At 36.2% G+C, this 24671-nt stretch overlaps 1 protein-coding gene across 6 annotated transcripts in view; it reads right to left on the bottom strand.

Annotated features, from left to right (window-relative positions):
* Window positions 1-24671, bottom strand: part of LOC106052284 (regulator of G-protein signaling loco-like) — a 105671-nt gene that overhangs the window by 39477 nt on the left and 41523 nt on the right. For 4 of the 6 annotated variants that reach the window (XM_056045260.1, XM_056045290.1, XM_056045283.1 and 1 more), the window contains exons 1-3: window positions 18465-18584; window positions 876-928; window positions 194-477 (exon numbers count right to left, since the gene is read on the bottom strand). In XM_056045260.1, coding sequence (XP_055901235.1) covers window positions 194-475 — 282 coding nt within the window. In that variant the 5' untranslated portion in view covers window positions 476-477; window positions 876-928; window positions 18465-18584. Of the gene's footprint in view, window positions 1-193; window positions 478-875; window positions 929-18464; window positions 18585-24671 lie in introns of those variants that run through there. The other 2 variants (XM_056045269.1, XM_056045277.1) reach the window with 2 other exon arrangements.

Raw genomic sequence — 24671 nt, 5'->3', positions numbered from 1 at the left:
CAGTTTTACTTCCTATAAATATATCAAATTAAATACATGCATGCAGGTACAAGGAGTTTCACATCATTACAAAAATAGATTATTTATTCTATTATGTTCTATTTTTTTGGTTCTTCTCAATTAAGTTGATACTCAGGCAATGTTAGAGCTTAATGATTCACGATTATAATGATTCTAATGAAAATATGCCAACCTGTAATTCAAGACTTCCAGTAGATAGGCCAACCATTCTTACAACATCATCATGGCATGCTTTACTAACATTTTGACCATTCACAAAATATAGCAGATCACCAGCTTTCAAACCAGCAACATCAGCTGGACTTCCTGGTACTATGCAGCTTAACATGCATGGATTCTGACCAGATATTGTGAAGCCATAGCCTACTTTTCCTCTCACCAATACTACTGTTTTAGTACCTTGAAGAACACGTTTCTTTCTGCGCTTTGTATGTTGATTGACGTTGGGATACATGACTGAAATATAATAAACATTTTTATTCTATTAAATAAATGTTTTAAGAATTCATTTTAAAAAATCAATTCAGTTTGAACAAGTTCAATACATATCTTTAATTGTTTTTGTTTTTATTTTTTGTTAAATGTTTTGTTGATTTTCATGTTTGGGGTATGAGGACCACAAGGCTGGGGGAATGAGGAATTTGATGAAGCAAAGTGACTAAGACAAGCAACATAAGCTTAGCATCACTGAACTTACTAAACATTATAAGTGAAAAACCATAAGTGTGGGCATGACTTGGTCTAAATTGTGCTGATGTGCAAAAACCCAACAATATCAACAAAAAAAATTAAACCAAAAGTGCTAAGTAACTAGCTCAATTTAATGATTTTGTTTATAAAGATTTAAATATTACCTGTGAACTAGAGAATCTACAATGGAAGCTGGTAGCAGCTCTATAACCATTACCTAAAAATATATAAGATAAATATTTTTTTTTACACTTTTATTTAACATCGCTATTCCATCTAAACATCCTGTCCTGTCTGATCTAATTTGACTATTAGGTATTTTAATATTATTAGAAAAACTTGTTGGCATATTTAGAACCATTTATTTTATAAAAGTATGATTTATTAAAAAATTACAAGCCACCTACTCTAATATGAGCACTATACTTACTTATTTCTTACACTAAATACTGATATTAAGTTTTTTTGTTTTTTTTTTCAAATTTGAATCTTTAGAGTTTTCTACAATTGCAACCTTTGACTTTATAATATCAGCACATCAGAAGATTTTCATTATATTTCATTCATAAAATTTAAGCTGGATATTTGTTCTGTACATCATGTACATAATTATTAACTCTTTCTTTCTCCGTAATTATTTTCCTCGTTCCAATAGAATCATTGATTTTGCTCATTTGTATTTCACTATCCTGTTATGATTTAACTTTAGTAACTTTTTTGTTTGTTATCAGAAAATGTTATATTTGGTATCGAATTATGATTTTTTACAAAACAAAAATTAAAGTTTATAAATCAAAAAAACAATTTAGTTTAATGGGTCAAATCAACGATGGCATCATCAATTAGGAGAGAAAGAGTTAAGCAATTTTTCAGATCTCAAATTTTTGTTGAATTCATGGGTCTTCCTCATTTTAGGCATTTAATTATTTTTTAAATATTTATGTACAGATACATTTTAACTGATACCATTGCTTGGCTATGTTAAAATAGTACATGTTAATTATTTTGACAGGAAACTGTTGTTGTTTTTTTCATCCTTCAATTAATAACTCTAGTTAGATTTTCATATTTGTTAATTCATGGCAAGTGGGAGAATTAGTTATATCTTATATGTCAGTACATGAATGAATCAGGGCCCTTATGAATATAATATATATTTATATTTTAAATTTAATAAATGCTCGTCATACTGCCTAGTTTAGTTAGATCTGACTCTAGACTCAACATTCTAGCTCTAAACTAGAATCTAACAAGAACTAGAATATTTTACATTTTACTAGAGTAACTTACATCTATCGAACACCTTCGTTTTAAGGTACTTATCGAACACCCCATTGTATTTTTTAAAATTCTCCTTTATTTCGATGATTATGACGAAACTAGTCCATTCCTATTGTGCATCGTCCATTTCTTTAAAGTTTAGTTATATTTAGTTTCATTTTCACCCGAGGATGATTTTTTTTACTTATATTCAAAGTGCATTGGTAATATTGGTATAAAAATTTCACTTTTCATGACCTCTTGGGAAGAGTGAAGTGAGTCTCGGGTTAAGGGTATTTTTTAATGCCAATGATGTTCAGCTCAACAAAACCTATATAATACACTTCTAATTAGGCTGAGAAATATTTACAACAATTTTCTTTAAAGTGTCCTTTGCTACCTAAACATGAAAATTGAGGTTTAAAAAGGGGGTGTTCGATAATAGCAGTTTTTATATAAGCAATCTCAGCTTCGTAAGATATCGAACACCATTTTAATGTTAAAAATAAACATCAAAGGGATATAACCCAAAGAACACAAAATATTTAAATTATATATTTTTTAATTGTTATTTTTAAAAATAATGTAATGCATATATAAATTACCCATGTGTTACAATTTGTATCAGCTATTTGTGGTTTACCGTAAATGTGCTATATTTTTCTAAGTAAATAGATTTACATCGATATGCACTAATTGTACCCATTTTAAAAGCTTGATTTTATGACACATATAGTTTGATGCTATTATCATCGTTGTACTACCATAGGTACAAGGGATATAGAATATAACACAGGAACAATTAATTTAGAATATATCCAGTTGTGTTTTTCTTTTCAGATGCCCCATTCTATTAACTTCTGAATTATGTTTTATAAACCAATACCTAGCGCATGTGCTTGATGTGAAGAGATATTAATAAAACGAAAGGGCTAAGGGGGAGGTATAGAATGTAGATATGGTATTTTGAAATAAAAATGTCTTTGGTTGGTAAAAAAAAAAGGGGGGGGGGGGGAGAAACAGTCCAGACACTGTATCAAGAGATCATCAATAATTGATCGACCATTAAAATGTGACGTCAGCCTCAAATACATAGTCAGTTGTGCTTCTCAATCTAGACGTGTGGCGCAGGGTCTAAAAAAATTATATATAAAGTACCATATACCATAAAGTATGATAAAGCTCATAATGCGCTACAGAGACACTCCTTTGAAACATCACAAATACTCAAAATAATAACAATAACACATTTAACCACTCTCTTATTCTGCCTACACCCCCTTACCCGCGCTTTCTTCTTACGCAATTCCACTCTCCAACATTCACACTTTTTCAGTGCAAAGTAACAACGTAAATTTCAAGACTCAATCCAAACGCACCCACCAGACTAACACACAACAACAAAAAAATGGTCAGTGACAGCCCAACACACAGGTGTAAACCAGGCCACCAACGCAGCCCCAAAACATTGTTCAAGTTGTAGTAAGAACAATGTTGAGGGGAAAGGGGGAGGAGCCATCATTCGAGTACCTAAGGTCAAGCCCAGTGGCGTAGCTAGAGTATATGATGCCTGGTGCGGTACCTCATCTTGATGCCCCCCCCCCCCCCCAAAAAAAACAACTAACTAAGTAATAACATTGCAAAACCTTACTTTTTTATCAAAATAATATATATTCATTAATCAAATATTGTTAATTCTTTCATGACCTTAATGACCTTTCATGCCCGCAGCATTATCATAGCCTTGACCCCTGCAGTCCATTATGTCTAAGCCATCCAAACGCGATTTCTCTAGAATCATCTCAGCGATTCCAGCAGCATGCATGTCCTTTGTGTCGATGAAGACAACAAAAGACTCACAAACCTGCACCCCGTCATTATCCATGACAGCGTACCGTAAAATTAGGGAAGTTTGATCCTGCTTTGAGAGATCAGGTGTACTGTCAAAAATAATAGAGAAATATTTGGCATGTTTTACTTGCTGTATGATTTGTTTTTTAGTGTGATCCCCCAATATTGTAATAAATTCATTTTGTAATTGTGGAGACATATATGTATTCGGTCTGGAACAAAGCTTAGTTCGAAGCACATGCTCCCTCAAGAGTGGATCGTACTTTGATAGTAATTTTACTAACTCTCCAAATTTTCGTCTCTTGTATAATCAAATCTTGGGCCTTGTTGTCAATATTGTTCCCTACTCTCAGGCGAACTTCAAGTTCCCTCCAAGCAAGCGATGACTGAATGTGAGATCTGTTGGTCTCATTGTTTTTCTATTTTCGGGGATAACCTCCACCACTCATTGAATCCATCTTTGGATTTAAATGAAGATTTGGTACTTGATCTTGTTGAGAAGAGTGTGCAGGGGAAGCAAATAAGGATTCTTTTTATTTTTGGCGAATAACACATCCACTTTCTGAGAACTTTCTCGCCGTTTGACATTTGCCGGAAAAAACAAGCCTTTGAAAGCTTTCTAGCCTTTACTTTTGCTGATTCATGATGTCTATACGCCTCTCTGAATTGACTGTCCATACGCTGAACTGTTTCAGATCCTTGAGTGAGAAGGTGTATGCGAATATTATCTGTGATGACATCAGGCCAATGTCGTTCAGTCTAGAGTTTATTATCCTGCTTTCTGTATTGTTTACACTGTCTGATGGTTCAGCTTCTTCAGTATGAATTTTTGAGGACATGCTTGTGTGCTGTCCTTTAGTCTCTAGAACCTGCGGTATTGAAGTATTTTCCTCTTTTCACGATCTCGGCCTCATCATTTTTTTTCTGGATTTAATGATAACCGTCTCATCTTGCTTTGTTGCTTTTTAATTATTCAGTTAATTCATATCCATTAACAGCTCGCCTATAGTCGGTGGACTCTGGCAATGATGTGACTTGAAATTGTCTCGATGCTTCTTTAGACTTAAGAAATTTAAGAAACGCACCTCACTGCGGTCAAAGAAACTGCTTTATGCGGATGACATTGTCCTCTGGTCAACCGGCAAGAAAACCGACCAAATACAGGCGGCATTACAAGCAGACCTCCAAACCATCTCCTTGTATTGCGACAAATGACAGATTCAGATAAACATTGCCAAAACGACCTGGTCCCTGTTCAGCCTAGGGATCGACATTCTTAAGGCTCCATTCGAGCTTCAACTCAGTGGGCTGCGACTCCAACGTGAAAACACGCCAAATATCTAGGGGTGACCCTGGATAGAAAGTTGTCAATGCTTCAGCACGTCCAGAATTTTTTAAGAAAAGCCTCGGAGAAGTTAGTGTTTCTAAGTGTCACAGATGCCATCATAGATTTATTTGTATATTTCACATTTAAAAGCTTATGTGTAAATAGAAATATAAACCCTTGACTGAGCCTCAGGAATTACCCCACAAATCTAGATCCTTGACAGCGCCTCAGGTTTTACCCGAGACATAATTACGATGTTGCAAATCTATTGGTTGATTTGAAAATAAATAAAGACATTTTAGCGCCAGAGAATTGACGAGAGTAGAAAGAATGGGAGTCGATGAAAGAATTTCCTAGTAGACAGTCGCGTATTCTAAGAGCTCTGATTTAAAGCCTTTGTAATGTTTTTTGTGCTTGTTGATCTGTAACTTGTACATAAGCTGTACTTACGTTTTATATTTAAATAAAGTTCCAGAGTTGTGTTTTAACAAAGAATCTTTTATTGTGAATCCTAGATTGTCATTCATTCATCTATTTTTAATTCAAGTGAAATCCCTGGCACCACAACACACGTTGTGACATCTGGCACTCCGACTAATAAAAGTTCATGGACAACTTCTAACGAAATTTATTCAAGATCTAGGACCAATTTCTAAACTCTTCAAAGGAACTTCATTCTTATTTAACGGAGGACAGAATTTCTGTGTTTAACAGGTCAGTTGGTTATCGATAATTCTTTTATAAAGATTTTCGTTAGAGTTACGTCTAACTCACGAAATCTATTATTATATGTAATTGGCAAAAGGAATAAGACCAGTATACATAATAACTGGCATTATAAAAAAGACCAGTAAAGCAAATAACTGGCAATATAAAAGACCAGTAAAGCAAATAACTGGCATTATAGTCATTATAAAGAAGACCAGTAAATAATCATTTGTCTGGCACAAAGTAAACAGAAGACCAGATTTAACCAACTGTTAAACCAGTAAAAAAAAGTACTCGGCTCAATAGATCTATATATCGAAGCTTACGACTCCAGTGAAATACAATTTTACTGTCAAGCATTATTAGCAAATTGAGGCTTCAAGAACTTTGTCACTATATTATTATTATATCTGAGATAAAGCCAAAATCCAGATATTGTACATTTTGCTCCAATACAAGAAACTAACAAAAAAATTAAATATGGCTTCCGGTTCTAGAACACAACGACTCCTTGAATTGATGGAATTAGCAAAAGAGAAGCAAATTCCTAAGCCAGACCTGTGGGCAGAACGCCAAGAAGAGAAAGAATATCAAGAGCAAGAATCTGAAAAACAAAGGCAAGAAGCTGAAAAACAAAGGCAACATGAAAAAGAAAAAATGGAATTCGAAAAACAAAATAAAGAAAACAAAGAAAGCATTCCAACTCAAGGTCACTCAAATATGTTTGACAAATACAGATTGATGAACAAAATATCGGCTTTCAACGAAAACATTGACAATATGGACTCGTATCTCATAAGATTTGAAGAAATAGCTACAACATCCGGTCTACCTGAAGCACATTGGTCGAGCTCACTCCTCACCCTCTTGACTGGCAAAGCTGTCAACATTTGCTCACAACTGTCCATCAATGAACGCAGCACTTACTCTGATATCAAGGAAGCTCTACTGCGCCAATACGGAGCAAATTCAGCCAACTATAGAAAGAAATTCTATAATGAAAGGCCACAGCAAAATGATGATCCTCAAATTTTTGTAGCTAATATGTCAATGTGGTTTGATAGATGGGTATCCATGGCCAAAATAGAAGAAAGTTACCAAGCTCTTCGTCAACATATTATTATCGACAACATCACCCATGCTCACTCAGAAGATATTCAATCCTACATTATAGAGAGAAATCCTACTGATATCCAGACATTAACCAAGATCATCAGACAATATAAAGCAGCCTATCCAAACAAGTCAGTCAAACCATCTATTGAAGAAAATTTTGTCTGCTTTGCTCAAGACAAAAATGCAAGATATAAGTCAGATGACAAAATCAAATGCAACAAATGTCATAAACTAGGGCATTTCACGTCTCAATGCCGCAGCAGAACCACAGAATGTTCATATTGCCATAAAAAGGGTCACCAAACTCATGAATGTTGGAAAAAACAGGCAGTCTCAAAAAACAAAATTTTGATAGACCCACATCACCAACTCAAAGATACAGCAATAGAGAGCAATACAATCTCAACAAAGCACCTGGAAATAATAAACCAGATAACAAACCTCGCTACAGAAGTCATTCACAGGACTCCAGACCACAATATATGCCAAACAGAAGCTCATATAACAGAAGATATTACAATGAGCATTCAACTATGACAGTCATTGCAAAGTCCAATGGTCTCAAATTTTATCCAGGCTTTGTAGGAGACAAGAAGGTGGAAGTTCTTTGTGACACCGGAAGCACGTCCACATTAGTACATGAACGCTTCGTACACGCAAACCGTTTCACAGGCAACCACGCCCAAGCCACTGCCTTCAACGGAACTGTCAGCAAGTTACCTGAAGCCATCATTTATGTTACTACACCATTCTTCAGTGGTCAAACAAAAGCATTAGTAACACCCAATCTACCAGTGGACCTAATCATTGGAAACATAGAGGGAGTTAAAGAATGCACTCCTCAAGAACTTACTGAATGGACAAATGCCATAGAGCAAGGTCAAAAATGTTTGGCAGTAATGACAAGATCCATGTCCAGACAACAAGAACATTTGGCACCTGAACAAGTTAGCCAAAATAATCACATGGCTACCTCAGTTACGCAAGTTATGCAGAATGCAACAGAACCAGTTACTAGTCCAGTAGCCAGCAACAATCAAGAACATTCAACATGGACACCCCCAGTTACATCAAGCCCATCCCTACCGGTCATAAGTCCACCTCCAATTCCCGAATGTCCATTGTTGAACTTTGAAGAACAAGACTACATGCCCAGAGTCTCTAACAATGATACAAGAACTCTACCTGGTCAAACTGAAGTCCATCAAGACAAGTCATATTTCACACATGATGACTTCAAAGAAGAACAGAAACGAGATTCAACATTGCAAATACTTTATCAGAAGGCTCAAGCAAACAAACAGCTGAATCTAACAAATAAACCATATTTTCAAGATGGCCTCCTGGTGAAAAATGCCATGCATAAAGACAATACCATTCAGCAAATAATAGTGCCACAGAAATACAGGAAAGAAATACTGGCAACAGGACATAACATTCCACACGCCAGCCATATGGGTGTAGTCAAAACTAAAGCCAGAATCCTCAAAGAATTTTATTGGCCAAGTATCATTAAAGACGTCAAGAAATACGTGAAGTCATGTCATATTTGCCAAGTCAAAGGACCTAAGAACAACAAATCACAGGCACCAATTCAAGATATGGAATTGACAGACAAGCCATTCCAAAAAGTCTCAGTTGATTTGATTGGTCCTATGCCAGTAGCTTCAGCAAGAAACCATTGATATGTCCTGACATTGATTGACACATGTACAAGATGGACAGAAGCAGTACCTCTAGTCAACATTACAGCGCTTGACATCACCAGAGCTTTGTCAGAGATATTTTCCAGAATTGGTTTCCCAGAAGTTATCCTCTCTGACAGAGGCACACAGTTCACAGCTGACATTACCAAAGACTTCATGAACATGTACCACATCAAGATGAAGTTCACAACGCCCTACCATCCCCAAAGCAACGGGCTCTGCGAACGATTCAACGGTACTTTGAAGAGGTGCATTTCAAAAATAGCACACAACAATCCGCAGAATTGGGACTTATTGCTACCAGCAGCTCTGTTTGCATACAGAGAAAGTCCTCAAGAAACCACAGGATTCTCACCCTTCGAGATGGTTTATGGCGCCAACCCACGAGGACCGATGGCAATCCTCAAAGAAGCAATTATTCGCCAAAACTCAATCTCATCAGAAACCAAGACAGCGTTTCAACATGTACAAGATACCAGAAACATAGTCTTATCTGCATGTGAAAAAGCAAATGAAGCCACAGCCATAGCAAACTCCAATACCAGAATGAGAGTCAATAGAAACAGAACACTGAAACAATTTGAACCAGGAGATCAAGTATGTCTGTTACTACCAGACAAAAGCAACAGACTATTCATCAAATGGCAAGGTCCATTCTCCGTACTCAGAAAGATAACAGATGTTGACTATGAGATAGACATACACAGCAAAAAGAAAATCTATCACGTCAACATGTTACAAAAATATAACACAATAACAGAAGGTACCACAAGCCCAGAACAAAATGAAAGAGCCATATCATGTCTTGCAGTCATACCAGAAGAAGATGAAAATGACACGTCTGAATTTGACGACATCAATATGCCACAAACAACTACCAAACAAACTGAATTTTGGCAAGACATCAAACTCAATTCGATGACACCGCAAAAGCAGAAAGAACTGACTACCATTCTCAAAGAAAATTCAGACATATTTACAGATGTTCCAGGCAAAACGTCAATTACGGAACAGAATATAATACTTACTGATTCCAAGCCTACAAAAGCAAGACCTTACCCATTACCAGTACACTACAGAAACTTTCTTAAACAAGAAATTAACCAACTATTAGAGCAAGGAATCATTGAACATTCCAACTCTCCATATGCCGCACCAATAGTTCTTGTCAAACGGAAGCAAACGACAACTCCAAGAATGTGTGTCGACTTCAGACAGTTGAATAAAATAACCCAACTCGACTCATATCCTATGCCAAATCCTGAAGATCTTATGACCAAATTTTTAGAGGCAAAGTTCTTCACCAAAATAGACCTGTCCAGAGGTTATTACCAAATACCAGTCAGACAGGAATGCAAACAGTTTACGGCATTCACCACAGCTTATGGGCTATTCCATTTCAACTTCATGCCATTTGGTCTAGTCAACGCCAGCAGCACCTTTAATAGAGCCATTCACAGCATACTAGGCAATCGCTCTGACACAGTGTCATATATAGATGACATTTGCATATTCCATAAGACATGGAACGAACATATCAAAGGACTACAAGAAGTTTTCAGCATACTGAAACAACATGGTTTTACCATAAAGCCTAGTAAGGTAGAACTAGCCATGTCAGAAATATCCTTCCTGGGTTATAGAGTCAGCTACAATTCGCTGAGACCACAAGAGAACATTATTCAACGCATACTAGACATCAAAGTCCCCACCAGTAAAAAGCAAGTGAGAAGTATTTTGGGTCTGTGTAATTTCTACAGACATTTCATACCAGGTTACACAGCACTCATAGCTCCATTGATTGAACTCACTAAGAAAGGACAGCCAACGAAGATTCCATGGTCTACAAAGTTACATACCACTATTGAGAACATTAAAGCTGAATTCTCAAGAGACACTATTCTCAAACTTCCGAATCCAGAGAAGCAATTTTACCTCGCCACAGATGCTTCATCTTCAGCTATAGGTGCATGCCTAATGCAGAAATACCAAGACACGTCACAGAAATGCCAAGAGACTTTGCACCCAGTATTTTTCATCAGCAGGAAGTTGTCACCAGCTGAAACCAGATACTCAACCATCGAACGTGAATGTCTAGCCATTGTATGGGCCATAGCCAAGTTCTCCAGATATCTACTAGGTGCTCATTTCACACTCCTAACTGATCATGCACCACTAGCATTTCTGAACTCAAAGAAGTTAGCGAACAGTCGTTTAACTCGTTGGAGTCTACAACTCACAGACTACCAATTTGAGGTCAAGACAATTCCTGGACGTGAGAATGTTTTCGCTGACACACTTTCCAGATGTATTTAATTCTTTACATAATTGTGTATATATTTTTCTTCCACAGGTGTAGTATATCAGTTTTGTATTGTCATATTTTAATTTTATCATGAAGCACCATGAAGAGAAGTAACTCATTCAGTTCAAGATTTAATTTATTCAAGTATTATGCTTTGTACAACTTTTGATATTGTCTCATTTTCATAACCACGTGAATAGTGAAACAAGTGTTCTAAGTCATCAATAATTTTGTTCTCATATACCTGACACTGCATTTACATTTTTTTTTAATGTTATCTTCAAGTTGACTTTATTTTTCAGAGCATTGTCATATGTTACCTCAACCATTTTTCTATAATTTCATGTATGGTATCTTATGTATATTTAAATATTTTAATACATATGAGCATTTCTATTACCATACAAATGCTAAATGGAGGGGGGGGGGGTAATATGTCACAGATGCCATTATAGATTTATTTGTATATTTCACATTTAAAAGCTTATGTGTAAATAGAAATATAAACCCTTGACTGAGCCTCAGGAATCACCCCACAAATCTAGATCCTTGACAGCGCCTCAGGTTTTACCCGAGACGTAATTACGATGTTGCAAATCTATTGGTTGATTTGAAAATAAATAAAGACATTTTAGCGCCAGAGAATTGACGAGAGTAGAAAGAATGGGAGTCGATGAAAGAATTTCCTAGTAGACAGTCGCGTATTCTAAGAGCTCTGATTTAAAGCCTTTGTAATGTTTTTTGTGCTTGTTGATCTGTAACTTGTACATAAGCTGTACTTACGTTTCATATTTAAATAAAGTTCCAGAGTTGTGTTTTAACAAAGAATCTTTTATTGTGAATCCTAGATCGTCATTCATTCATCTATTTTTAATTCAAGTGAAATCCCCGGCACCACAACACACGTTGTGACACTAAGAAAGATGACCAGCACAAAGTGGGGTGCCAAAGCTTACATGCTACGCACATTGTACTTAGGGACAGATCACAAATTGAGTACAGCTCAAGTATATGCTAGTAAAACTGCCCTCGAATAACTTGACCGAGTACAATCACAGGCACTAAGGTTCATTTGTGGCACCTTTCAGACAAGCCCAACAAACGCTGCTGAAATCTTAACAAACGTGGCCCCTTTACATTTAAGGAGGGAGAGGGCGGTACTTACAGCCTATGAGCGCTATAAAAGGGGCGACTCTAGGCTACCCACCTCAATATTCGTGCGACAGTGGAGAGAGAGAAACCGCATAAAATGCGATTGTTCCTCAGCATTGCGGCCAATTTGTCAAAATCAGCTGGGCTCTCCACTGACAGAATCCCAATTAGAATAATTAGTACTTGCCCTCCGTGGAGGAGAAGTCGGCCCCACAAATAAGCATGTCCCTTGTAGGGCAAGAGGGAGCCACCAAGAGGCGATTAACACCTGCCATACTCCAAAACTTGGCATCAGATACACTAAAGTCCTACCCATCAGATGCCATTTTCTGTTATACCGATGGGTCGGTAATAAGGGACCCCGATAGATCTGGGTATGGGGCCCTTATAGTATACCCAGACCGGACAGAACCAGAGATGCCGATTTCTCCGTCTGAGCTTTGAAGGGTTTTGAGGCACCAGCCAGATTAGTCAGTCTTAAGCATTGTTCATCATTTTGTTTAGGTTACAGTATTACAATTAATTAGTTTGTTAAAAAAAACTTCGTAGAAAACAAAGGTTAGCTTATTTAAAAATATTGACATTACAATATAATTATTTCCAAAATTAAACTATAAAGAATCATAAAGAAATGAATAAACTAAGACAATTATTTAGAGCTAGAGTTTAGAAATATATTTGTAAACTCAATATCTAGATTAAACCAATGGACTAAACAATGAAGTAAAAAAAGGTTGGCCTATCTTCTTCTTCTTCTCCATATTACAGAGCATTGATCAGTGTAGTAACAACATGTACCGTGTGTCCGAAATACATCTAGTAAATTAGATTCAAACTGTTCTATAGCTTACATTGTATGGAAGAAATAGTCAAGGAGATGAAACAAAATAGCGACATGACTAGTTTATAAATCGTTAGTTCATGTTTAAAATACAGTAGTTTAAGTTTGTTGTGTCTATACAATTAGTCGTTTTTACTGAAAAGCTCAGGGAAATAGGAAATTAATACACGCTGGGAGAATTTTGGTGCCCCTCTCCACTTGGTGCCCTGTGCGGCCCGCACCACCCGCACATTGGTAGCTACGCCACTGGTCAAGCCGCTAATTAGGTCACAAACACTAGGCGTGATAGATATATAGATATGTTGTTTGTGTGTGTGTGACAAATACTAAGCGTGCTCTAAAATACGGTGTTTTTTTGTTTTTTTTGTCAACCAGGTGGTTTAGGGAGGGCGGATCTATCTACATCTATAGGTAACACAGCTCGCAAGCTACCATAGCTTTTCAGCACCCCCCCCCTTCCCCGCCCAGATCGAAAAATATCTAGCACTGACTTTTGGGCTGTTACATACACTGAGCGTGCTAGATCGGCGGCTAGTTACGTAGGGCAGCGTACCGTATGTTTTGTTTTTAGGTCAACCAAGTAAACTGTTGTGTCCTGCAATGACTTGGAGAGGATTATCTATTGGCTACCAAAGCTTATTAGGCTCTCCCTCAAATAGATAATATCTGGATTTAATTTATTAATGGCCTTATGTCTCAAAATAGCTTAGACCTAAATAAGTACTACGGTAATGCGTTACTGGGCTTAGCATCGTCAGTTTCTAAGCAGAGCTGATCAGTGATAGATTCTAGATTCCTTCGATGTGGACCATGTGAAAATGACTAAAATCTGTCTGTCTTGACATAGCGTAAAAAGAAAATGATATAAATAAAAAAAAATATAGATTATAACACTTTTGAAACACCATACTTTTCACAAAATTTTAAGATTATAACACTTTTAAAACACCATACTTCTCATGTGTTCGATAAGTTCTTAATATGTTCGATAAGATAAGATAAAGGTAAAAAAGTGTTCGATAATTTAAGCTTTTGAAATCATCGACCTGACTCACTTTAACATCAAATATAAGTTTAACTTTGAGTAGTAATAGAATAAAACATGTCTACTTTTTAAGAAAAATGGATGAGGATTTCATAGATATAATCAGTTTTTTTCTAGGTCTAATTTTTACGGAGATACACAAATTCAAACATAAAATATGTCGGCGAATGAGCTTAACTTGTTCGATAAACGTAAGTTACTGTAGGTCTAGAATCTAGATTATCTAGATAAATCAATAATCATAGTATCTAAGATAGATGATAGATCAGATGTTTACTAGATTAGAGATATAAAAATCATCATCTAGACTATAAATCTAGACTAGATTCTAGTAGACATATATTTTTTAGCTAGACTAGAAGATTGACTAGATCTCATTAGTCATTAGATTAATTTAAGATAAATAATGATAGAATCTAGACAGAGAGTCACATACATCTGAATGATTTGATCTAGATTTAATCATTTTTTAATGTACTACACAAATCAGTGTAAGTATATATATTAAATATATATATATACTTATACAATAACTCTATTGACTCTAGAAAATCAAGTCAATCAAGATGAACTAGATTACTAGATTATTCTAGATCTATATTCTATAAAGAACTATAACATGGTCTTTAATTTATCAATTTATGTATTATAAATTTTGATTATATTGTAATAATTGTATAAATAATAAATATATTTATAATGAAGACTAATGTTTTATAATATTTATATAGATTCTAGATCTATATCTATTTGTATTATATTTATTAAAGAGAATAGAGTCTAGATTCTAGATCTATCACTACACTGTCTACACAGACTGAAACTGACACTACTACTACTGACAGAGTAACAGACAGTCACAATGATGAGACTGAGAGAGACACTAAGACTATAATACTAAGAGTTAAGAGTAAGAGTACTAAGACTAGATCTAGTCCTAGCATGGGCGTAGCCAAGATTTTTTTTCCTCCGCGAATTTTTTTTTTTATATATGTATTTATGTGTGTGTGTGTGTACATAATCTTTATTGCATTCTGACCCTTCATTCTTTCGGAAGACGTTTATTGTGCCCTAGAATAGGTTCTTCCATGAGTTAGTGGGAAAATTGTAGATTCCCCGCCATTACTAGCAAGGGGGTCTGGGGGAGCGCTAGGAGCTCCACCAGCGCGGGGCAAAGCCCCGCCGCCAAGCACTATTTCTGATATTGAAAGCCAACAAAATGCATATTCTGAGGTATCTACAGTGCATTTTCCTGCTATTAAAAAGTTTTATTTCAAAAACCTAATGTGCTATTCTTACTGACCTAGACCCTCCCGCGCCGTTTGGCGCATTTGCCGTCAAGCTGTTTCCATAACATTGTAGATTCCCTGCCATTACTAGCAATGGGGTCTGGGGAGCGCTAGCGCGGGGCTTTCGCCGCCAAGCACTATTTTTGGTATTGAAAGCCAACAAAATGCATATTCTGAGGTATCTACAGTGCATTTTCCTGCTATTAAAAAGTTTTATTTCAAAAACCTAATGTTCTATTCCTACTGACTTAGACCCTCCCGCGCCGTTTGGCGCATTTGCCCTCAAGCTGTTTCCATAAAATTGTAGATTCCCTGCCATTACTAGCAATGGGGTCTGGGGAGCGCTAGCGCGGAGCTTTCGCCGCCAAGCACTATTTCTGGTATTGAAAGCCAACAAAATGCATATTCTGAAGTATCTACACTGCATTTTCCTGCTATTGAAAAGTTTTATTTCAAAAAACCTAATGTGCTATTCTTACTGACTTAGACCCTACCGGGCCGTTCGGAGCATTTGACGTCAAGCTGTTTCCATAAAAATCTGTCACTGGTAATATCTGAAGCCTGCCCTGAGGACCTCAATGAATGAGTGGCGTCAAGTTGTACTAGGATATCATTGCAACTCTTCTTATGCGCAATTCATTTTGTCGGAGAACATGTCCTGCAAACCTCATGCGTCGCTCTCTCACAATCTTACTAAAGGGTCGACTCCCAGTTCGGCATAGGATTTCCTTGATTTAAACCCGATCTCTATAACTGACTCCTAAAATCTGTCTTAGCCATCTTTGTTGAGCCACATTTAGTGTTTTTCAATTTCGGCAGATGACTATTCACTGCAGTTTATTAAGGGAGCCCTGCCACTGGTAAAAATGTGTAACCACTCTTGAATATGCTCTTGGAACTAAGTGACTGTAGTTTGCTTTAGATTTTATATCGAAAAGAGAAATTTTATCGTCAAAATCATCTGTTGGGGGTTTTCCACCTCAAAATGCTCTGTAGGGGGATCTTAAACTCAAAACCATCTGGAGGGGTTTTAAACTTTAAACAAACGCCATCTGTAGAAGAGGGGTTTAAACTCAAAACTCCCGATTGGATTGGCTACGCTCAAATAATTTTAGAGTGTAATTTGCTTTTTTTTTTTTATATTGAAGAGGTATTTTTAGCATTAAACCCCTCTGAATGGGGGTTTAAACTCAAAACCCCTTTTGGCAACACTCATAGCATTTTGAGTGCGTAATTTGCTTTTTTTCTTACACTGAAGATGTATTTTTTAGCCTCAAACCCCCCTGGCGGGGGGTTTAAACTCAAAATCCCTTTGGCTGCGTTCATAGATTTTAGTGTAAGTAATTTGCTTTTATTTATATTGAAGAGGTACTTTTTAGCTTCAAACTCCACTGGAGGGGAGTTTAAACTCAAAACCCCTTTGACTACACTCAAAACATTCTGAGTGTATAATTTGCTTTGTTTTTATTATTAAAGAGGTATTTTTTACCTTCAAACCCAGCTGAAGTGGTGTTTAAACTAAAAACTAAGTCAAAACCCATTTAGCTACGCTCATAACATTTTGAGTGCGTAATTAACTTTTTTTTACATTGAAGAGGGGGTTTATCGTAAATTTTGGAGGGGGTTTTAAAATCAAAATCTCCCTTGACTGTGCTCTTGGAATTAGGGGATTTTCGTTTGCATTTTTTTGTTTTGTTTTGTTTTATAGAAGAGGGGGGGTTAACTGCGAAAACCCCAAGTAGGGGGTTTAAAATTCAAAACCTTAGTAGGGGGTTTTAAACTCAAATTGTCTAAATAACTACTTGTCTAATACTATTACTATGACTATGAAGTATGAGTGACTAGATTTAGATTGTCACTACTAGAACAGAACTAGACTATATATTTTATATTATAATTATTATATACTATTACACTTTTACTATTGTCAGTATTGACTATTGACACTAGTCTATTGATAGTATTGTCACTTATTGTGAATTCTATTCTTACTCTTTAGACTTTAATTTTAAAACGTCACGACACTAGTCTCTAGTCAGTCTAGACCAGTGATGCTCAACCTAATTTGACCTGCGGGCCATTTTAACTTTCGACACGCGTGTTGCGGGCCACATCAACAAAATGGTAAAATATGAAATCAAAATTCACCTGAAACCATTTGAAACTATTGGATCTAGTTCTTACATTAATTGATGGGACAGTTAAAGTCTATTATTTTTTTACGCGTCTAAAAATTTTGCTTCATTTCTACTTAAAATGAGAGCAGCATTGTAGCTACTTTGCCACCAACTATTTTCTTGTCTCGTTTTCATCAAATCTCTAGGCGTAGTTTAACCAATCTTTTATACGCGGCTGAAACCAAGAAGGCCGTCCTATTTGTTTTATAATGCCACTGTATATGTCGTTGTTTTAAACATCCAGACTTTCTTTACAAAACAAATATGTTGGCTTATTATCATGTTCCACAAAAAAGATCCAGTCACTTTTCCGGGTAGATTCTACATTCAGATTTCCATTTCACAAACTCATACTCGTTAAAGGTCATGGTACCAATCCATCAGAGAAAAAGTGAGGGCCCTAACAAAGGTAAAGATATATCTTCAACTATTTTTGAAGGGGGGAGAATTTATTAATTTTTGGGCCGACTTTTTGGCGGGCCGGATGCAACCACGTCGCGGCCGGTTTTGGCCCGCGGGCCGTACTTTGGGCATCACTGGTCTAGACTCTAGATCTAGAGTGTCTAGATCTAACTTTTATTTAGACTTAGATAGAATTAGATCTAGATCTAGACTAGATCTAGTAAAATCTAGTTATTCTACTCTTAGTAACTCTATAAACAATTTATACTATTATACTAGACTCTAGACTCTAGTATAAGTTTACTATAAGTAATAAGTATAAATTCTAGACTTATCTAGATGTAGAATCTAGCTAGGGCTAGATTTAGATCTATAATCTATCTAGATTAGATCTAGATGTTAGATCTACGTAGAATCTAGATTCTAGATCTAATCTAGACTAGATTGTCTAGATCTAAATCTAATAATTAAGACTAATAAATCTATCATTCATTCTAGATCTAGCTTTTACTTTAGATTTCCATATCTAGTCCAAATCTAGATATAGGCTCTCTATATGCACTAGACTCCATACCTTTTGATTAAAACAGTTTCAAATTGTCAAATAATATTTTAAAATATGTTAGTTATAGGCTAAAAAATATCGACAGCTATTTTTAAAATAGATCTAGTTAATACCTAACTTATTCACTTATTGTTTTCAAACTAACCAAACATCAGTGACGAGAGCTTCCGGTTTTCAAAGTATAAATTTTTTCATTGGTCAAAAATAATAAATTGGCTCGGCCTTAAATCATACGTTCGATCAAACACAAACTGCAAATGTTGACTGTGGTTGCAGAAACTGTCAATAACTTTACTTATGAATTGCTTTTCGTCGTGATAGACAAACTGGCGATGAACGCTTAACGCGCAGTTCTGATATTCTTCTTTGCATTGCAGCTTTCGCATAGGTTGAAGACAAAAAACAAGTTAAACTGACCATTATTATTGAAAAGCGAGACATAACGAACTTAAGAAGTAAGATATACGTAGGCCTAATGTAAAGCCGTGTTCTGTAATAACTCCCAAAAGCCAAACATATGGCTTTTTTCTCAGTGTGTCTGTTGAATGTGAATTCTCAGCAGCAGCAACTCAATATCCGGTATCAAGTTTTTCTGCAAGCACTCTCTCCTTCCTCAGATGGCACCTCTGACGTGTTCCTCAAGATGGTCAAGTTGGTTTTTTATTATGCCATTAATGTGACTGCTGATGTGCTGTTAAGCGGCCACTATGTTAAGTTGGAAAGACTCTAACACCATGGAAACTGGTTCAAGAGCAGATGAATAGTTGACGACACTGAAAAGACAAATCAGAAAAACAAGAGGAGGAGATATTTACTACATATGTGCAATTTATCTGGTTTCATTTGCAGTCGTTATTTAAAGATCCGACAAACAGTCAAAGATCTCTAAGTTGAGATTCGACTTAAAGCTCGAATGGATTCATATTTTTCAGTTCATTGTGTCTCACACAAAAGAGGTAAATTTGGTATCAACGCTATCGCTAGGGACAGTTACGGAAAAAAGAATGCTAGCCATTACGGATCAGCCTTGGCCGAGTAGTTTGTCCATGTCTAGACTGTACAATGGCATATATCGGACACATGCAGCGCGTCTCTCTGAACAACAAGGAACTAAACCAACGAAGTCGAATACAATCGCAATCAACAAACCGAACACTCAACGACATCTGCTCTATTCATGAGATATCTACAGTTTCATCACTACAATACCCAGCAAATGCAGTTTATTCATGATGTATTTTTTGGTTTCTAGCTGCTGTCAGTACTCCGTTAATCCAAATCAACGTTTTGACTCGGACGATGGCATATGAAGAACTTTATTGTATCTCTTTTATTGTAAACTGGTGGACGTGTTTAACATGCTGTTTTATCGAGCACTGACACCAACCGCAACACCGAAAGACTCTTTATTTTAGTTCAAAGAAAATATTTATCACATCGAAAGATAATTGGCAAAAACAACAACAACATATTCTAGACCGTAACTAAATATTATAAAAATTAATTGTGGCATTTTACGTCTCGAGACGATTTTTTTCCCTTTGCAACTTCTTAACTTCTTGTGTGACTATTGAGGCCAATCCTTTGTTCTATCATCCTTCTTTCTACTACTATTGTGTATAGCATCTGCAATCTACGACCTTTCTTTAATGCTCGCTCTTCATGTGTATCTATACACTGCCATTTTTTCCCAGATGTTAGTGCCGATTTTGAAGAGCTTTATGTTGCGTTTGCATATACCAGTATACAGGGCCGGTACTACGGATTGCGGGGCCCTATGCGAAACGGATTGCGCGGGGCCTCGTCTGGGTAGGGATAAGGATAATAAGTGAAAATTAAGATTTTTTGTTAGAAAATAAATTCGTCTTAGCATTTTATTCGTACTTTACTAAGAGTAAGTGCAAAATCACGATCAAATTAACTTTACGAACCATGTACAATAGAAGGTAGATTTCCAACATAAAGCCAATAAACATTCAGATCTGCCTTTTAGATTTACTATCGAATAGCAAAATATCGCTTTTGATTTTGTTAAAGAGACCGAGATAGATTTAGATTTATATCTATATTTAAATGCCATTGACTATTACATTAAATTAAGAATTAGAACTTACTGTTTTGGTTAAAATTCGCCCGATTAAATGAAAGCTTACAATGACGTTTTTTTAAATCGCGAGTAGGATTGCCGTTTTCCAAATTGAATGACACCCGAAATTACATTTTTTTCTTTTTTTTTTTCAGAACTTTTTTTTTTTTTTTTTGAGTTTTCATGATAGTTTTAATAATTTCAGGAGATTCTCTTGACTTTTTTCGTATACTTTGCAATTTCATGAAATTCCAGGAGCTCCTGGAAAATCAGAAGACCGCGGAAACCCTGTTATAAGTTAGAATGGTTTAATTTAATTTAATAATTTACAGCTAGAGTTAGCGCGGGGCCTATGAAAGTGCGTTGCCCACTGTGGCCGCATAGGTTGCAGTGCCCTAAGACCGGCCCTGCCAGTATACCATAGCAGTGGACGACCAGCGGATCTCCTGCCTTCTGTTAAATCACCATACAAAATGTCTTGTGAAAGTCGACCTAGTGGCATTCATAATGACTATAGCTATGTAAATATAAATAAATCGTCGTGGCGCGAGCGAAAAAAACAACAATGATAGGCCTACTATCTCGTGGTAGATGAATAAGAATAGTCAATTTCCAGACTTATATATAATATATACTAGACAGATATTACCCCCTGCCCGCGAGTCTTAACTTGCGTATTGCTGATGTAGTCACTGATATAGTGCATTAGAAACAATAGGCTTTGTTGCTGAGCATAAAAATTATATATGTGTCAGACGCGAATAGCCCAATTTTTCAGTAAAAGAAATTACAAAAGGCATTTCTCTATAGAAGAAGTTACGAAGGCTATATAATATACAACCACAGACCTATATATACTACAATAAATATAGGTGTTTTTTTTCTAGTTACGATTTATTTAGGTAGGTGCTGTTTTACTATTACATACCAAGTATTAGAGTTTAGAAAAACCCAGGTTCGTTTCTTGTGCAACGCTATTAGCTAACACCGCATATGATCTCTCCATTAGTATATTTATATTGTTACAAATGACAGTGATAGGTAGAGGTCAACGTATGACCCCAGCGAGATAACACAGCAGCGGGTGTTCTCTGGAATGTACATGTATCAACAAAGACAGGATGTGACGTGTCCTTACGTGTTATTCCAGAAGGTACTAGCAATGTCCAGTGACAGATAGAGATCACAACTTGTGACCCCGGCAAGATGACACTGCAGCCGATGTTTTCTGGAATCTACATGTATAAACAAAGACAGGATGTGACGTTTCCTCACGTGTTATTCCAGAGGATACTAGCCGTGTTTTGCAACTTTGGACAAACGATTTGGGACTCTATATAAGCCTGAGAGTTAATGTGAAAGTCAGTCGTGAGTGAGTCGTCGGTACTGTTGTCTACTGTGCGAGACAGTAGAAGAGAGATGTGTACGACTCGATGCAAGTTAACTAGGGTAGAGTTAACTGGAGTGGACTACTGTCGTTAAAGTCTATATAGCGTACTACAGTGGACTTGAGCCGTTACAGTCGATACAGTCGATGTAAGACGTGTACTGCTCTGATTCGGTAGACTTGAATACGACTTGATTCAGCTTAGCTAGACCTGGAGCGACACTGGGAAGTGTGTCGTTGGTCTGTTCTGTGGAATACGGCTCGATGCAAGTTGAGAAGAGATGAATTGCAACGAAGTATAGCTAGCTGTAAACTGACAGATATTGTACAGTCTTCTACGCTACATGTTACAGTAACGAATTGTTAGAGTTAATAGTCATTAAAGTTATATGAAACTGAAAGTTTAGTCGTCAAGTTCTTTGCTGTGTTTTTATTTGTGTGCCAACTAATAGGCTACATCTAGCCAGAAGATTCAGAAATACGTAACAATATCTATAATCTAATTCTAGTCTAGATGACTAGATCTATATATAACAAGGTTACAAAAGACAGTTTGTGCGGAAACACAAACTCAAAATCGGCCCCCGAAGTGGTCCACCCAGGCAGGCTACAATATTTTCAGAAAGAACATCCAAATGAAATTATATCAAAGACAAATGAGAGATAAGAATGGAGAAAGAAGGTTAACAGATCTTGTGTAGTGCCCCAACGGTCCAGCAGATCAAAGAATAGGTGAAAGTGAATGTAAAGTTAGATGTGAACCTGGCCTAACTAGTTCCCCTTATAGACCTTATGGTCTATAGGGCAGATGATGTAAAGTTCATCTGTTTTTGTGGCCTACGGTTAACGAGAGTGTCATATGTAGCCAGCACAACGACCAAGCGCCTTTATGTTTCCCAAACTAATGTCAGGTACCTATTAGAACTGAGCGGACTCAGAGGCGCCCAAAGATTCCAAAGATAAAAATCCCAGTCTTCACCAGGATTCGAAGCCGGGACCCCCGGTCGGAAGCCAAGCGCTTTACCGCTCAGCCACCGCGCCTCCCCTGGCCTAACTGATGTCTTATAATTGATCTGATTGTTTTGAAAAGGCTCAATCTCTTAATCGAATCCTCTTTTTTTTTAAAGGAAACCTCAGAATTTGCGCTATTCAATTTTAGCTTTATCATCATAGGAATCCTTGGGCCTTAGGCCTCTTTTCTTCGCCTCTTTTTGGGGCTTTGTGTGCCTCTTTTATGGGCCATCTTGCCTCTTTTGTGGGCTTTTTTTAAAATATGTTTTTATTTGTAAGTTCTCATAATTCACAAGTATTAAATCATAAACAATTGAAAAGTGATTAACCTAAGAATATAATAATGGTAATAGAAATATTATTTAATATCAAAGACATACTACCTAACCATCCTAACCATTGAACCCACTAGAGACAGAAAAATGATACAAGTATCCTCTACTCCAGAACAATCCACACAATATCAGATATCCCTGACCCCCAACACCCCATTTCTGGAATACTACCTGAGCAGCAGAACTTTGAATGGTCTAAAATATTGTGATGTCGGATTTTCAATATCTTTTCTAGTTTACGAGATCTAAACGGGACGGACGGACAGACGGACGGACAGACATTTCACACAAAACTAATAGCGTCTTTTCCCCTTTCGGGGGCCGCTAAAAATCGAATAGATCTAGTAATAGTATAGATTCTATCTTAAGACTAGATTGCCTAGTCTAGCCTATGCTATGCATATAGTCAGTTTTTATTAGAATAAAGTCTAGATATTACTAAAGACTAAAGTTTATTAATTATTAGATCTAGACATAGGACATAGATCTAATAATAGGCCTACTGTAATACATTTTCTATACTCTATACCTAATCTACTAGACTAGAGATCTAGGCCTATCTATAGATCTATCTATAATCTAGTCAATCTATATCTATACAATATTAATTATAATACTTCTATTTATTTAATGTTAAATTAGTACTTAGTACTATTATAGTTTATTAATAGATTTACTTTTCAATGCCTAGACCTAATAATAAAATTGCTAATGATATGTCTAATGACTGATTTTTTTATTTTTTTTTAGTAATAGGCCTACTATATCTAGGTCTAGACTCTACTTAAATCTAGTCTAAAATAATGACTGTCTAAGACTTTGAATGATTGAGACTTTCACATATAGGTGTTGTTAATAATACGGCATGTCGGCTGAAAGTAAGCTGTATACAAAGTATACATATATAAAGTGATTTTTTTTTTTTGTAAAAAAATAGATGATGTACTTAGTGATAGATTGCCTAACTTTCAATTAGGCCTACTAATAAATTAACAATTAACGTTGAAATACAAGAAAAGTAATAATTTTTCCCGACATTGAAAAAGGTGCCGGTACCCCGTACCAGTGCGTACCGTCACAAAAATATATGTATATCTCAATCTTCTTTCATTTAATTTTTTCGGGGTTATTGCTACTTAATACATTGATACCGGATCGATTCATATAGGGCCTAAGTCGCCCTAAGTAGGCTATACAAGCAGGATCTCGAGCATTGGATAAATTTATTTTTTTAAATACAAAGTTTTATGTAAGAGGCAATATATTAGTTGTTTGAAATGTGCAAATTCTTAAATACAGGCTAAAAATATCGAAGCCTACATTTGTACACTCATTGCTAAACAATTAGAAGAGATTGACTGACTCATAGTGTACCTTGTGTACATTTGCAAAAACAC

Source organism: Biomphalaria glabrata, chromosome 1 (assembly GCF_947242115.1).
Source record: "Biomphalaria glabrata chromosome 1, xgBioGlab47.1, whole genome shotgun sequence".
NCBI lineage: Eukaryota > Metazoa > Mollusca > Gastropoda > Planorbidae > Biomphalaria > Biomphalaria glabrata.
Note: the sequence above shows the minus strand (reverse complement) of the source record. Positions and strands in the feature narration are given on the sequence as shown.